Source organism: Chrysochloris asiatica, unplaced genomic scaffold (assembly GCF_000296735.1).
Source record: "Chrysochloris asiatica unplaced genomic scaffold, ChrAsi1.0 scaffold00014, whole genome shotgun sequence".
NCBI classification, from domain to species: Eukaryota; Metazoa; Chordata; class Mammalia; order Afrosoricida; family Chrysochloridae; genus Chrysochloris; species Chrysochloris asiatica.
The window spans coordinates 21481584-21494992 of NW_006408532.1; the positions used below are offsets into that span (position 1 = coordinate 21481584).

The following is a 13409-nucleotide window of genomic DNA, read 5'->3' on the forward strand; positions in this document are numbered from 1 at the left end:
CTACTCCCGTAAGGATTTACACCCTCGGAAACCCTGTACAGGGTCGCTATGGGTCGGAACCGACTCGACGGCACTTAACAACAACAACAACAACAAGTCTATATCTATATGCCAAAATAGAACACTATGTGAGTGTATCAAAATGTAAATAATTATCTTAGCATTAAAAAAATCATCAGTATCCAGACCTAGTTCCTGGCATACTACTCTTCTAAGTATCAAAACTCATCAAGTGACTGAGATCCGTGAAAATACTGTGAGTAAACAACCTGTGCAAAGTTCTAACAAATGAAATTCAGAAGGAAAAACTCAAGATCTCAAAATACAGAGGTTAGAACCCAAATTGAAATCAAACAGAACAAACTTTCACATACATCTTCTCCATATTCTTTATTTTCAAACATATGTATGCAATCATTCACAATGGTCAGTAGTATTTCTTGATTATGATCAATGCAGTTCCGGATCTTGTCCAAGTGAAGAAGAAACTGAGGAAGTAGTTTCTGTTGATTAGCTGGAAGTGATCGAAACTGTCTTTCTGTTCGGTGCACTCGCTCATGCATACTGGTGCTAGAACATAAAAGGTGTTTTTTAAATTGGCAAAAAAATTCTCAGCAGACGCCAATCTTATTTCAAAGTTGTCTTAAAAAAAAAAAAAAGATAATTATTTTCTTATAATGCTAGAAACTGTCATGCCATTAACAACCATCTACCTAAATAGATTTAGACTTAGAAAGTTTTTTGTTTTCACTTTACTGAATTTTTCTGTAAACAACCAAACAAGTGACAAATGGTTTATAACTAGTAAAAGTGAACTTCGGTACCAATTAAGAGGGGGTAGACGCACAAAGAGGATTAATATACAATTAGTTTATCTCTATGATTTCAATTTTCAGCAAAACTATTTAAATAGTTTAGATTTCTCCACCATAAGTAGCAGAATGTTGCTTTGAAACTACTTAAGAATACAGAAAATGTATTTTTAGTTAACTACTAAAAGTCGTTCTGCTGTGCACGAGGTCGCTATGAGTCGGTATCGACTCGATAGCACTTAACAAGAAAAACTACAAGTCAAGGAATGTGAATTTTTTTTATATTATAAAAGATCTTTTGCACTGCAGGAGTAAATGTTTGAAGAATTAAACTTCTATATAGTTTTACATGATAACATTCATAATTAACATTCTCAACATTTCAGGTAGTTTTAAAGGTCACTTTGGGAAATACTTATGCATAAGACCAGAATGTTGTTATTTTTAGGTGCTATTGAGTCATTTCTGTGCTCTGGCAGTGTAGTGGTTATGAATCGGGCTGCTAACCTCAAGGTCGGAAGTTCGAAACTACCAGATGTTCCACGGGAAAAAGATGAGGCTTTCTGCTATCCTAAGAATTTGCAGCCTCGGAAACCTTGTGCAGGGTCACTATGAGTCGGAACCGACTCCACCGTACTTAACAGCAACAACAGTAACCTTATGCACAACAGAATGAAACACTGCCCATCCTCACAATTGCTATATTTGAGCACACTGCTGCTGCCACGATGTCAATTCATCTCAGTGAGGGGTGGGGAGGTATCTTCTTTTAAGGTACAATTTTTAAAAGTTAAATACACACAATGAAATACAATTTTACGTAAATCACATGGGTGAAACTTTACAGCCTAACAATATAAAAAGTCAGCAAAAATGTGGAGTACTTAGAACATTTATACACACTGGTGATGGGTGCATAAATTAGTACATCACTTTAGAAAACAACTTAGTATTATCCATGCCCTATGACCTAGCAATTATACTTCCAGGCAGGTACATATATACTCAAGAAACACTTACAAATTGGCACCAAGAAACAGAGACAATATTCATTACAACAATGAAATAAGAAACAAAACCCCAGAAGTTAACCACAAGTAAACTGAAGGAAGACATTGTACAGTTATACAACACAACACAGTGAAATGAATACCTTACAGTTAACTCAGGAATATATTTTTTGAAAAAAGAAAGTAGCATAAAAATACATAACGAACAATTCCAGTTTATATAAAATTAAACAACATATTGTTTTAGGAATTGAATATATATGGAAAAACCAAAAAGAAAGTAAGTTCAAGATTTTCTGGAGTTAAAGACAGGATAATGCTCTTTTTTAAAGTAGAGAGATAATTCCATGGGTGTACACTACCACTTTATTATTGCACACAACACATCTGTAAACGTTTATGTATGAGTAGTTCTTTTAAGTATTCTTCTTCATTCATTGAATGCTTAACAAAAATACAAAGTATTATTTTCATTTAGTTGCCTGAGTATATTTATGCAAACAATTCTTTCATCTTTACATTTTTGTGACAAATTGACCTCTAATTTTTAAACAGTGATAAATAAGTACAGAAGTGCAAAAGAAGCTCTAAGCAAAACTAAAGCAAAAATCTGGTAATGTTTTTACAGGTTGTTTAGCTTTTAAAGACAGGAGGAACTGACTGAGTGAATAATGTGAGGGATCACACAGGCAGTGGCTACATTGATTTTTGCTCTTTTCCCCTGGAGACAATATAAAAGTGAACTTTGAAGTCAGCTGGATGTGGGCTAAAATCCAGGTTCCACCAGCTATCTGCTATGTGATCCTGGGCAAATCACTTCCTTTCTCTAGGCCCCAACTGTCTCATCTACAAAAATAAGAAAATACATATTAACAAAAATAATGATGAGGAATACAGCGTTTATCATTGATTAATGTTTAATAAATGCTAGACACTAAACCAAATCACATAATATGGAAAAATCTCCATAAAACCCTATGAAGTAGGTAACAATTGATCCTCTGCCTATCTGATAGGGTTTCTTTTAAAATTGAACAAAATAATGCAAGTATATCATTTAGACCAATGTCTGAAAATATGGGATGTGCTTAAGAATTCACAGGTGTATCTAATTTCTATAACTACTGTTGCTAAGTGCCATCAAGTCGATTGTGACCCATAGCGACCCTGTATAGGGTTTCCGAGGAACCGCTGGTGAGCTTGAACTGCCAACCCTGCAGTTCAAACGGATTTGCAGTCTGGCGCAGTAACCCACAGCACCACACCAGGACTCCATTTCTATAAGTAGTACGTTCAAAATAAAAACACGAAATTTAGAGCAAAGTAAAAGAACTTAAGGGGAAAAGGCTACTAAGAGTACTCCTTATAGAAGTAGCCACTTCTAACCTCTTTGGCATATTTATCTCCATTTTACTTGTAGACGATAAAGGCATCTAGGACCCTATTCATAATGTGGTGCACAGAAAAGCACATGGAAGTGGTTAGAAATGCAGAATCTCAGGTCCTACCCAAGGACCCACTGAATTAGAACCTGTTTTTTAATCCTCAGGTGATTCATAAACATATTAAAGTTGGAAAAGCACTTGTAGTTCTTCCCCCTATCACAAGAAAAAAGGGCTCAAACACAATGTAGTGACTATAATGGCTGTTCATCATTCATTCCATTTTATGCAACCAATATTTACTTGGTTATTTCCCAACCATTGGACATTTAGAGACATTTTGTGTTCAAACTCTTAGGGGGAAAATATGAGAAATCCACAGAAATAGATTATCAATTCAGAAACGAAAAGCATTTTTAAGATTCTTATACTTGTAGCCTGGAGTCCTGGTGTGGCACTGTGGGTTAATGCGCCAGACTGCAATGCCGTTTGAACTGCAAGGTCGGCAGTTCAAGTTTACCAGCTGCTCCACGGAAACCCTATACAGGGTCGCTATGGGTTGGAACCAACTCGACGGCACTTCACAACAACACAACAATAATACTGGTAGCATATGAAGCTCTGGTAGCATAGTGGTTACGAATCGGGCTGCAAACCTCAGGGACAGCAGTTCAAAACTACTAGCTGTTCCGTGGGAGAAAGATGAGGCTTTCTGCTCCCATAAAGATTTACAGCCTCGGAAACCCTGTGCAGGGTTCACTATGAATTGGAATCAACTCGATCATACTTAACAACAACAACAATACAAATTGAGTACTTCTAGTGTGGCACTGTAAGACAAGCTGTGAACCAAAAGGTTGGTGGTTCAAACCCACCAGCTGCTTCTCAGAAACCCTATACAGGGTGTGGCACTGCAGGATAACATGCTGGACTGCAATGTCAGCTTGAACCACAGGTCTGCAGTTCAAATTTACCAGCTGCTCCTTGGAAACCCTATACAGGGTTGCTATGGATCAGAATTGACTTCACAGCACTTAACGGAGTCAGAATCAACTCAAGGGCACTTAACAACAATATACCAATTGAAGGAACCCTGGTGGTGTTGTAAGATAAGCACTGAACTGCTAACCACAGGGTCAACAGTTTAAAACCAATAGACACTCCTTAAAAGATGAGACATTCTGCTCCTGTAAAGATTTATACCCTTAGAAACCCTATACAGGGTTGCTATAAGTCAAAATGGACTTGACTGCAGTGGGTTTCTATAAAGTGATTTTCAGAAAGATTGTATCAGTTTACATTTTTATCACGAGAGTATGATACTAAAGGGAACTATTTAAAGTGGTCAAACTCTTCCAAATGGGGACAATGCTAAATTTGGTTTGTTGCTGTTGTTAAGTGTTGTGGAGTCTGTTCCGACTCATAAGCTACGCGGTACAGGATTTCTGAGAAGCAGCTGGTAAATTTGAACTGCCAGCCTTGTGGTTCGAACAGGCCTTGTGGTCAAGTACAATAACCCACAGGTAGGTAGAATTCTCCAGCCTTCAGGTGGGAGATGATCAAGGCTTAACCACCTCATGCGCGACCACCATCCATCAGTGGAGGCTTGCATGGTACTAAACAAGTATCTGTGGAGGTTCTAGACTAATACAGACTAGGAAGGAAGGCTCGGCAATCTACTTCTGAAAAATCAGTGAAAATTCTGTGGACCACAAAGGTCTGCTATGCAGAGAATCCTGGGTATAGAACAAGACTAGGTGACATTTCGGTTCATTGTGCACAGGGTCACCATGAGTTAGGAGCTGCTTCTATGGCTGCCAATAACAAGACAGACAAATAACAGAGCTGCGGCAGTTTACAATTCATTGTCAGCAAGTTAAGGAGCCCTGGTGGCACACCAATTAAGCACTCAGTTAAGAACTGAAAGGTCGTGGTTTGACCCCACCAGCTGCTTCCATGGTAGAAAATGTAACAATCTACTTCAGTAAAGATTACAGCTTTGGAAACCCTATGGGCCAGCACCACTCTGTACTACGAGGGTCACTATGAGTCAAAGTCAACTTGATGGCGATGGATTTTTTATTTTGGAGGTGAACAGTACACTGAAATCCTGGAGTTCTGCTGTGGCACTATGAAATAAAGCACTGGACCACAAGGTTAATTTGAACCACAAGATCAGTGGTTCAAATTCACCAGCTGCTCCTTGGAAATCCTGTAGATCAGAACCAACTTGATGGCACTTAACAACAACTTCATTCTTAAGATTCCTGGATACTAAATGTCCAGTTGTCCCCTACACACACTCAAAACTCAACATCTAAACTAAATAAATGTTTCACTAAAAAATTTGCCTTGTGTATCACCGATATAGATGAATGAAGCACCATACGCCTAACAGTTAGAAACCAGGGAGTCATCCAAAAATGCCTCTTCTATCTGTGCCTGCAATAAGTGCACAAGTTCTTTGATTCTACTTCATAAAACTATCTGCAAATTACCTCATCCCCACTGCTTTACCTCACACCCTCATTGTGTCTCTCTCCCAAAGACTAACGAGAAATGTATCCACAGCCTAGAAATAAGGGTTATGTGCGATTTTAAAAACTGAAACTTAGAACTGATTTTCACAGGTGAGGGAGGGTACAGGCCTCTAATGAGGTGAGCAGCTTGCCTAGGGTTACACAACCAGACTGGTGAAAACTGGGCCTGAAATCCAAAGTCGTACACACGATTTTACACTGCATTAATACAAGCCCACCACCACTGCTGTTATATGAAATCTTCTAAAATACAAAGCACATGTCTGTCACTGTTCAATCTTCATACTTCAGTAGATATAAAAAACAGTCGATCAATTTATAGTTTTGCTTCCAAGGTGCCACTATTTATTTTGGTAATTGTAGTGTTGTTAAGGAAATGTGAACTAGTTGGAGGAGCATACACAAGCTTACTATCAATTCCTAGTGTAGAAGTAAAGAAACTAAACAGAGCAGACCCTACCCCTTGGTTACCTAAAGCACACAGCTGCCCTACACCTATCCACAGTGACATTCTTAAGTGGGTTGTATCAAAGTCGAAAAAAGAGTACAATCCTTATGATATCTTTATAATTGGGACTAACTTCACACGGTCAATGTGCTTTAAGGCCGAGGTCTGCATACAAACTATGGTTCAATGCAACTTGGACTGCGGCTGTAAACGTTTTTCTAGAACACAGCCACATGCTCTTGTTTACACACTGTCTGTGTTTGCTGTCTTACTATAATGGCAGAGTTCAACAGTTGTAACAGAAACCATCAGACACTCAGAGCCATGAGTATTTATTATTGGGCCATTTTAAGTAAAAACCTTGCTGAATGCTGCTTTAAAACAATGTTTAGCAAATATTCTGGTTCTGAACTAACTCAGCATCAGGTACTGACATCCTCAAGGAGAAGCTGCAGGGAGAAAGCAGAATCAGTAGCTGTATTTTCCACATGGGTAGCTCTATCTCTGCTAACCTCAAGATCAGCAGTTCGAAACTAGCAGCTGCTTCATGTGAGAAAGAAGAGCTTTTCTGTTCCCGTAAAGATTTACAGCCATGGAAACCCTATGCAAAGTCACTATGAGTCGGGAACCGGCTCCTTGGCACACCCCACCGCTACCATCTCTACCTCCAGCTCACCAGTATCCTAGAAAGTTAATCTTGGCCCCAATTCTGACTTAGTCATCTTTCATCAGTATGAGTCTGACACTGTGTGTGCGTCAATGGCCATGGTTATATGCCTATTCCTCTTTACTAGTTAAACTAAAGTAGGTGTTCCAAATCGGAAAGCATATCAACACAATTTAAGTACTGATTAAATATATCCATACCAGCTGTTTATACTGAGTTTATTTTGACTCAGCAACCCCATGTGTGTATAAACTGTACTGTATCAGATTACCAGACCTTTCTTTCAAGGTGCCTCTGGGTGGACTCAACCCTTTCAGTTAGAAGCCAAGCCAAGTTAACTGTATGTAGTACGAAGGGACTCCTATTTATTAAACATCCAATGTTCAATTTGTCTTATTAGTATCACTGCTTTATTAATGTAGGGTAAAATTATATGTATGATTTTGGATTTCAGGTCAAACTCTCACCATAATTTGGTTGTGCAACATTAGGCAGATTACTGACCAATCTGCTCATCTGTGAAAATGGTTATATTTCACTTAACCATTATTTCTGAGTGGGATGTTTCTGGAAAGAAGCTTAACTCAACTGTAGTATTTTGTGCATATGTAGGTAATTTTTCATTCAAAACAAGGGTAATGTGGCTAACAATATTTTTACTATTCAGCACAATGCTACAACCATTTTTTGCCCTCATTAAAATATGTCATCTAAGCAAACTCTGTAAGAAGCAAAATTAAGCTACTGAAAAAAGAAATTATTAGTCAGAGACATTTTTTTTCCTTTACTTTTTTAATCTAAGATTTCCTACATAATGACACTTTGCAGTAAATCCAATCCCTCCAAAATATGAAAATTGTTGGTAAGGGCCAAGAACAGGTCAATCCACCAGATAACAAGGCTCACTCTCTAGCTCTACTGTCCTATGCTGCAGACTCTAGCCACATGTGGCTACTGAGTACCTGAACTGCAGCTGTGAGACTGAGGAAGTGAATTTCACATTGTATTTCATTTTCATTAATTTAAACTTATATTGAGCCAGATGTGCCTAACAGCTATAGAACTGGACAGTACAGGTCTAGACTACTTTCACCTAGTCCTTTAAGTGTGTAGGATCAGCACTGGACTGTGAACCACAAGGTTAGCATTTCAACCCCACCAGCAGCTCCTTGGAAACCCTATACAGGATTGCTGAGTCAGAACTGACATGACAGCACTTAACAACAGTCCTTTAAAAGTGACGTTTGAAAGGCACATTTTTAATCATACTCTACTTTTAGCCCAAAGGAGCCCTGGTGGTATAGTAATGTGCTCAGCTGAAAACTGAAAGGTTGGCAGTTTGAACCCACCCATTCACTCCATGGGAGAAAGATGTGACAGTCTGCTCCTACATATTGGTTGTTCTGTGCTATGGAGTCACTTCTGACTTATAATGACCCTGTATAGGGTTTCCAAGGCTATAAATCTTTACCAGAGCAGAAAGCCTCATCTTTCTCCCAAGGAATTGCTAGTAGTTTAGAACTGCTGACTATGAGATTAGTAGCCCGACTCAAAACCACTTTGTTACCAGAGCCGAGGAACTCCTATGAGCCAGTTCTGCTATGTCTTAAAGCACCTCTATGAGTCAAAATCGACTTGATGGTAATGGGCTTATTTTCACTTCATGGATTTGAAAGAAGTGTTTCATTTACAATGCATATGCAAATAAAAAGGTTGTTTTTTGTTTTGTTTTTAATGAAATTTTCTTTGATGCCACATTATTCCTGGAAGGGAGAGGGATGAGGGTTAAATATAGCAAACAGTTTCACAACCATGACCTAGAACATACACAAAGATGCCTTTTTCTAAAGAGCAAGTCAATGGCCTGAGAACAGTTCATCTGATAATACAGACTAAATCTACATTGGTCCTAATATATGAAAACCAGGTACAATTACTATCTACATTTAACTAAACAAGTCTACTACATTTCTAATGCACTGCCCAATTATTTCAAACATTTCCAATAGTAAATTACACCAATTTATTCTGTACCTACTGCTATCTGATGTCCAGCCACTTCCCCTCATTGTATAATTCTTCCAGGCCCAATTTTTTTAAACAAATTCACTTTTTGGATGTCTGTCTTTCTCCCTCTGTTGCTACTAACTATGGAGAAACGAAATCCCAAATATCTACCTTTTGGTCTTAAGTAATGGGCCCTCTGCCTGAGCTAAAGTTATAGTGTAACGATCTATGAATCTCAAAAATTTATGTCACAAATGTGTTAGAGTAGAATTGCTCCATAGGGTTTTCTTGACACATGCCAATGGCCAGGACTTTCTTTCACAGTGTTGCTGGGTGGGCTCAAGCTACCAACCTTTAGGCTATTAGTGCAAGTTGTTTGTGCCACCCCAGAGACCTTTACTAAGATTCTAACTAAACTTTAAGCTTATATGAAATACTTTCCTAATTCAGAAAAATAGCACACTAGTTGACCCAACAGTCAAAAACTGGTAGACTATTTAAGGATGAGAGATGCATTTGCTACTTAAAAAAAAAAAGTTAAAATAGAACATCAACGACTATGCCAGGCCCTGCTGCCATCAAATAAGGCTCAGGCTTTGCCTTGAGGAGGTCATAGACAAGAGATTCAAACTCATAAACAGCTACATTATAAAGATAAACAACCAGTTTATGTGAAATTGAGCAGGGACCCATCTAAGGCAATAGTTTGGCCTGCTAAGGTCTGATTCCAATTGTAGATTCAGATCATTTATTTGTCTGTGTACTCACATACGTCTTACATGAGTAAGTGTGCAATATTTATGTGAACACCCATTTGATTTAAGGCCCTTTCACATCTTGTAACTATAAATTTGTAATTAAGCTACTTTAACAGTTAAACGAAATGCACTATTCACTATGTCCAAGTGTTAGTAAGTTGAAATAACAATGAGAAACAAGCAAGCATACATATAGATCATACCATCCTGCGCAGCCATAGCTTCAATACGTATTTGCAGAATAAAAGGTCATAAAGGCGCCTCAGATGTGCCTTCTCTCCAACACTTCCCTCTTTAAAAACAACCAAACTTTAATTCCACCTACATTTAATTTCACATTGAGCATAAACATTCAATCGCTCACCACACACGTACATGTACGTGCACAGCGCCAAGGTGGGTAGCGTGGCAATCTTAGGCTGCTCTCACAAGAATGGTTAACAGTTCAGAGAAATGTGTCTACGGCATCCCACGTGTAGGTGAACTTGGGCTCTCCGTACGTTCAGTTTAGAAGGCATCGACAACACAAACACATCACGCCCAAACTGGACGGCTTCACCACCATCATCTTCTATCTGAAATGGTTACAGCACTGTATTTTCCGGTCACCCCCACCGGCCTCAAAGCCAAACCTTTAACGCAGACGAAAGACAAGAGAGCTAATTTGATCCTGAGGTCAGAAGACACGCGGCTGAGCAGCAGACAGCACATCAGGAAGGCGGGTGTGCAGGGCCGGGAAGGGTCGGGGTGGTGCGAGGTGACTCGGGGACCCGGAGATCCGCTCAGGAGGCCAGGTTGGGCGCCCCGGGGGCGTGGCGGCCAGAGAGCGAGCGCAACAAGCACGACCTATCCGGAGGGTCCACAACGGGCTCCTTACCCGTAGTAGCGGAAGGCATTAATGATCTTCCAGAAGTGCTCGCGCTCCAGCCGCTCCTCCTCCTCTTCGGTGCTGCGCGCGGCCTCCGCTGAAACCGCCGGCCCCGATCCCAAACGCCCGGTGGAGAACTGCACTTCTACCTCCTCACTCCCACCGCCGCCACCGCGGCCACCTCCCCCGCAGCCCTCCGGCAGCTGCGAGGCGGGCGGCGGAGGGCGCCGCCGTCGTTGCATCGCCGCCGCGACCCTAAGCCTGGCTCGCTTGTGTTTCACAGCGACTGAAAGCGTGGTGGCGGATGCACGGCCTTCCTCTAGAAGGCGCCCGGCGCGGACATGCTCCCAGCTGGAGGCGCGCTCCGCCCCCGCTGCCCTCAGGCCTCCATCCACGCTGGGATACGCCAGGTCTTCAGGGCTCCCGTAACACGTGCGCGTGCGCGGGTAAAACGGAGGGCAGAGGCCATCTGCGCTCATTTGCTGCGGCGGCGGCGTGTGACGTCACCACGGTGCGTCCAGGGGCTGGGGCTAGGGGCAGGTAAGGGAGGAGGGAGGGAGGAGATCCGTGGCAGGGTGAGGCTACGACGACTAGCCTCAAGGAGTGGTCGCATGTGTAGTTTGTAAGTGCGTGCAGAGCTAAAGTGCATACATCTAGCTAAACCTCCTAGGTTTAAGGCATGATTAAAGGAGTGGAAAGCAAAAGGAAAAAGCTCAACTTTGATGAATTAGAATTTTTATTACAGAAAATCTAGAAGAAGTCTTTAGATTCACCATTAAGTGCCATGGATTCCTACTCACAACGATCCTGTATAAGGTTTCCAAGGAGCAGCTGGTGGGTTTGAACCGCAGACCTTGCAATTAGCAGCCCGGTGCTTATCGTACAGTGCCACACCAGGACTCCTAGATTCATCCTAAATTTAAATTTTTAATTAATTTCCTAAATGAAATTTAATTTTCAGTTACAAAAGGGTGAAACACCATAATCTTCCAGTGTTTGGCAGCCTGTTAAGGTCCTAATTCTGCCATGACTGATAGTAAATGAGGAAAATAGAGGGATAACGATCAAAATGCCCCAGAGTGGTAATGTCCTCAGCTTTGGTGAAGAGACACTCATCAGCATCTAATGGCAGTTCTTAGCAATTGTAGTCTTAACCTTTTCTTTTTATTCACCTAGTCATTTATTTCCTTCATTCATTCGCTTTTTCACTCATTTTTCTCTGAACTCTGGCCTAAAACGGCTGCCTTGCGTACATTTAATGTTTTAGGAAATAATGTATCCACCAGCCAAGGAGTTACTCTGGAAGAATGCCATCCAGAAAATCAATCTTGCAAAATAATGGTAGAAATAGGGGAAATACTGTATTCAGAAGAGTTAGACATGCCCAGACACCACCATTTGATTAGAAGGATATAATCATGTTGAAAATTATATAGTAAAACATTGTATTGATTTAAATTAATAATTGAAGAAAGAAAACAAAAAAGAGCACTTGCTACCTGAGTCATCTTTGACTCATGGTACCCCATGTGTGTCAGAGTAGAATTGTGCTACATAGGGTTTTCAATGGCTTTTTCAGAAGGTAATTGGCAGGCCTTTCTTCAAGGCATCTCCGAATGGACTCCATTTCTTGGTTTGCAGCAGAGCATGTAATTGGTTATCTGTTTGCATCAGCCAGGTTGCCAGTTGAACTAAAACAATGAAAAGTACTGATAATATTCATTCTATAATTTTACAAAAGATTTTTCTAAGATTTCAGTCTGTTTTTTAGTAGGTTACTAATGGCTGCTGGTGGCATGCTGTGGAGTCGATTCTGACTCATAGCAACCCTGTATAGCATTTCTGAGGCTGTAGATCTTTATGGGAGCAGAAAGCCTCATCTTTCTCCCCCAGAACAGTTAGGAGTATTGAACTTTTGACCTTAAGGTTAGCAGCCCGACTCACTACACTACTATTACATGGTTCAGAATTCAAAAGGAAAAGACAAAGAATTGCACAAGAGAAAAATGTCTTTACCCTTCTCCCTAGATCCATATCTCCTCTCAGACACAATACAAGAGCTTCAAAAAGTTCATGTAAAAAATGGAACTAAAGTATAATGGATTTTTTCCACGAACTTTTTGAAGCCTCCTCCTATACCAATTTCTTCTGTTTTCCAGATTTTCTATCCAATGCCCATTTTTGTTAGATACCAACAGTGTTTGAAAAACACAAATTCTCATTAACATTGTTATTAATACCATTTTCATTTACTCACACAATACATTTGTGACAGAACAACCTGCATGCTGTAGGTCAGACTACCATGGGCATTCTCGGCAATGTAATAAAAACATTTGCAAAATAATTTTGTATGTAGAAGCTTGCTTGCTTTGTTTTGTCTCATAACCTAGTGCGAGTTTTAGGGCCTGCTTCATTAAGGTGCTCAACTTTAAACTCATTTATGATTTTACAGATGAGGAAATTGAGGAACAGAAATATTAAGTGATCTACATTGTGTCATACTGGCTCTGTACCCTTATTCCCAGATCCTTCACCTTGTATTTTATCACTATTCAGTTATAACACTGGCTGAACTTTTAAAATAGTACAGTAACATTTGTTTACGGTTTCTCTTTTTAAAAAATTTACCCTTTTATCACCTTATTTGTTCTTCATGCGAGCTCTGTGAAGGTGCTATTATCTACCTTTGACAAATGAAGAAACAGAATATGAGACCTTGTGATGTCAAGGTATTACTTGAACTTGACTGAACTAGGGTTCTCAGTTGTTTGTCAAGTTAGATGTTGCTGCTGCGTGCCATGGAGTCAGTTCCAACTCATAGCGACCCTATACAGGGTTTCTGAGGCTGTAAATCTTTACAGGAGCAGAAAGCCTCATCCCACGGAACAGCTGGTAGTTTCGAACTGCTGACCTT

General features: G+C 40.2%; 1 protein-coding gene across 1 annotated transcript in view; it reads right to left on the reverse strand.

Moving 5' to 3' along the window:
- LOC102826190 (chromosome unknown open reading frame, human C9orf41) overlaps window positions 1-10734 on the reverse strand; it is a 58662-nt gene extending 47928 nt beyond the window's left edge. Inside the window, exons 1-2 of the mRNA XM_006834925.1 lie at window positions 10502-10734; window positions 375-570 (exon numbers count right to left, since the gene is read on the reverse strand). Coding sequence (XP_006834988.1) covers window positions 375-570; window positions 10502-10734 — 429 coding nt within the window. The remainder of the gene's footprint in view (window positions 1-374; window positions 571-10501) is intronic.
- Between the last annotated feature and the right edge of the window lie 2675 nt (window positions 10735-13409).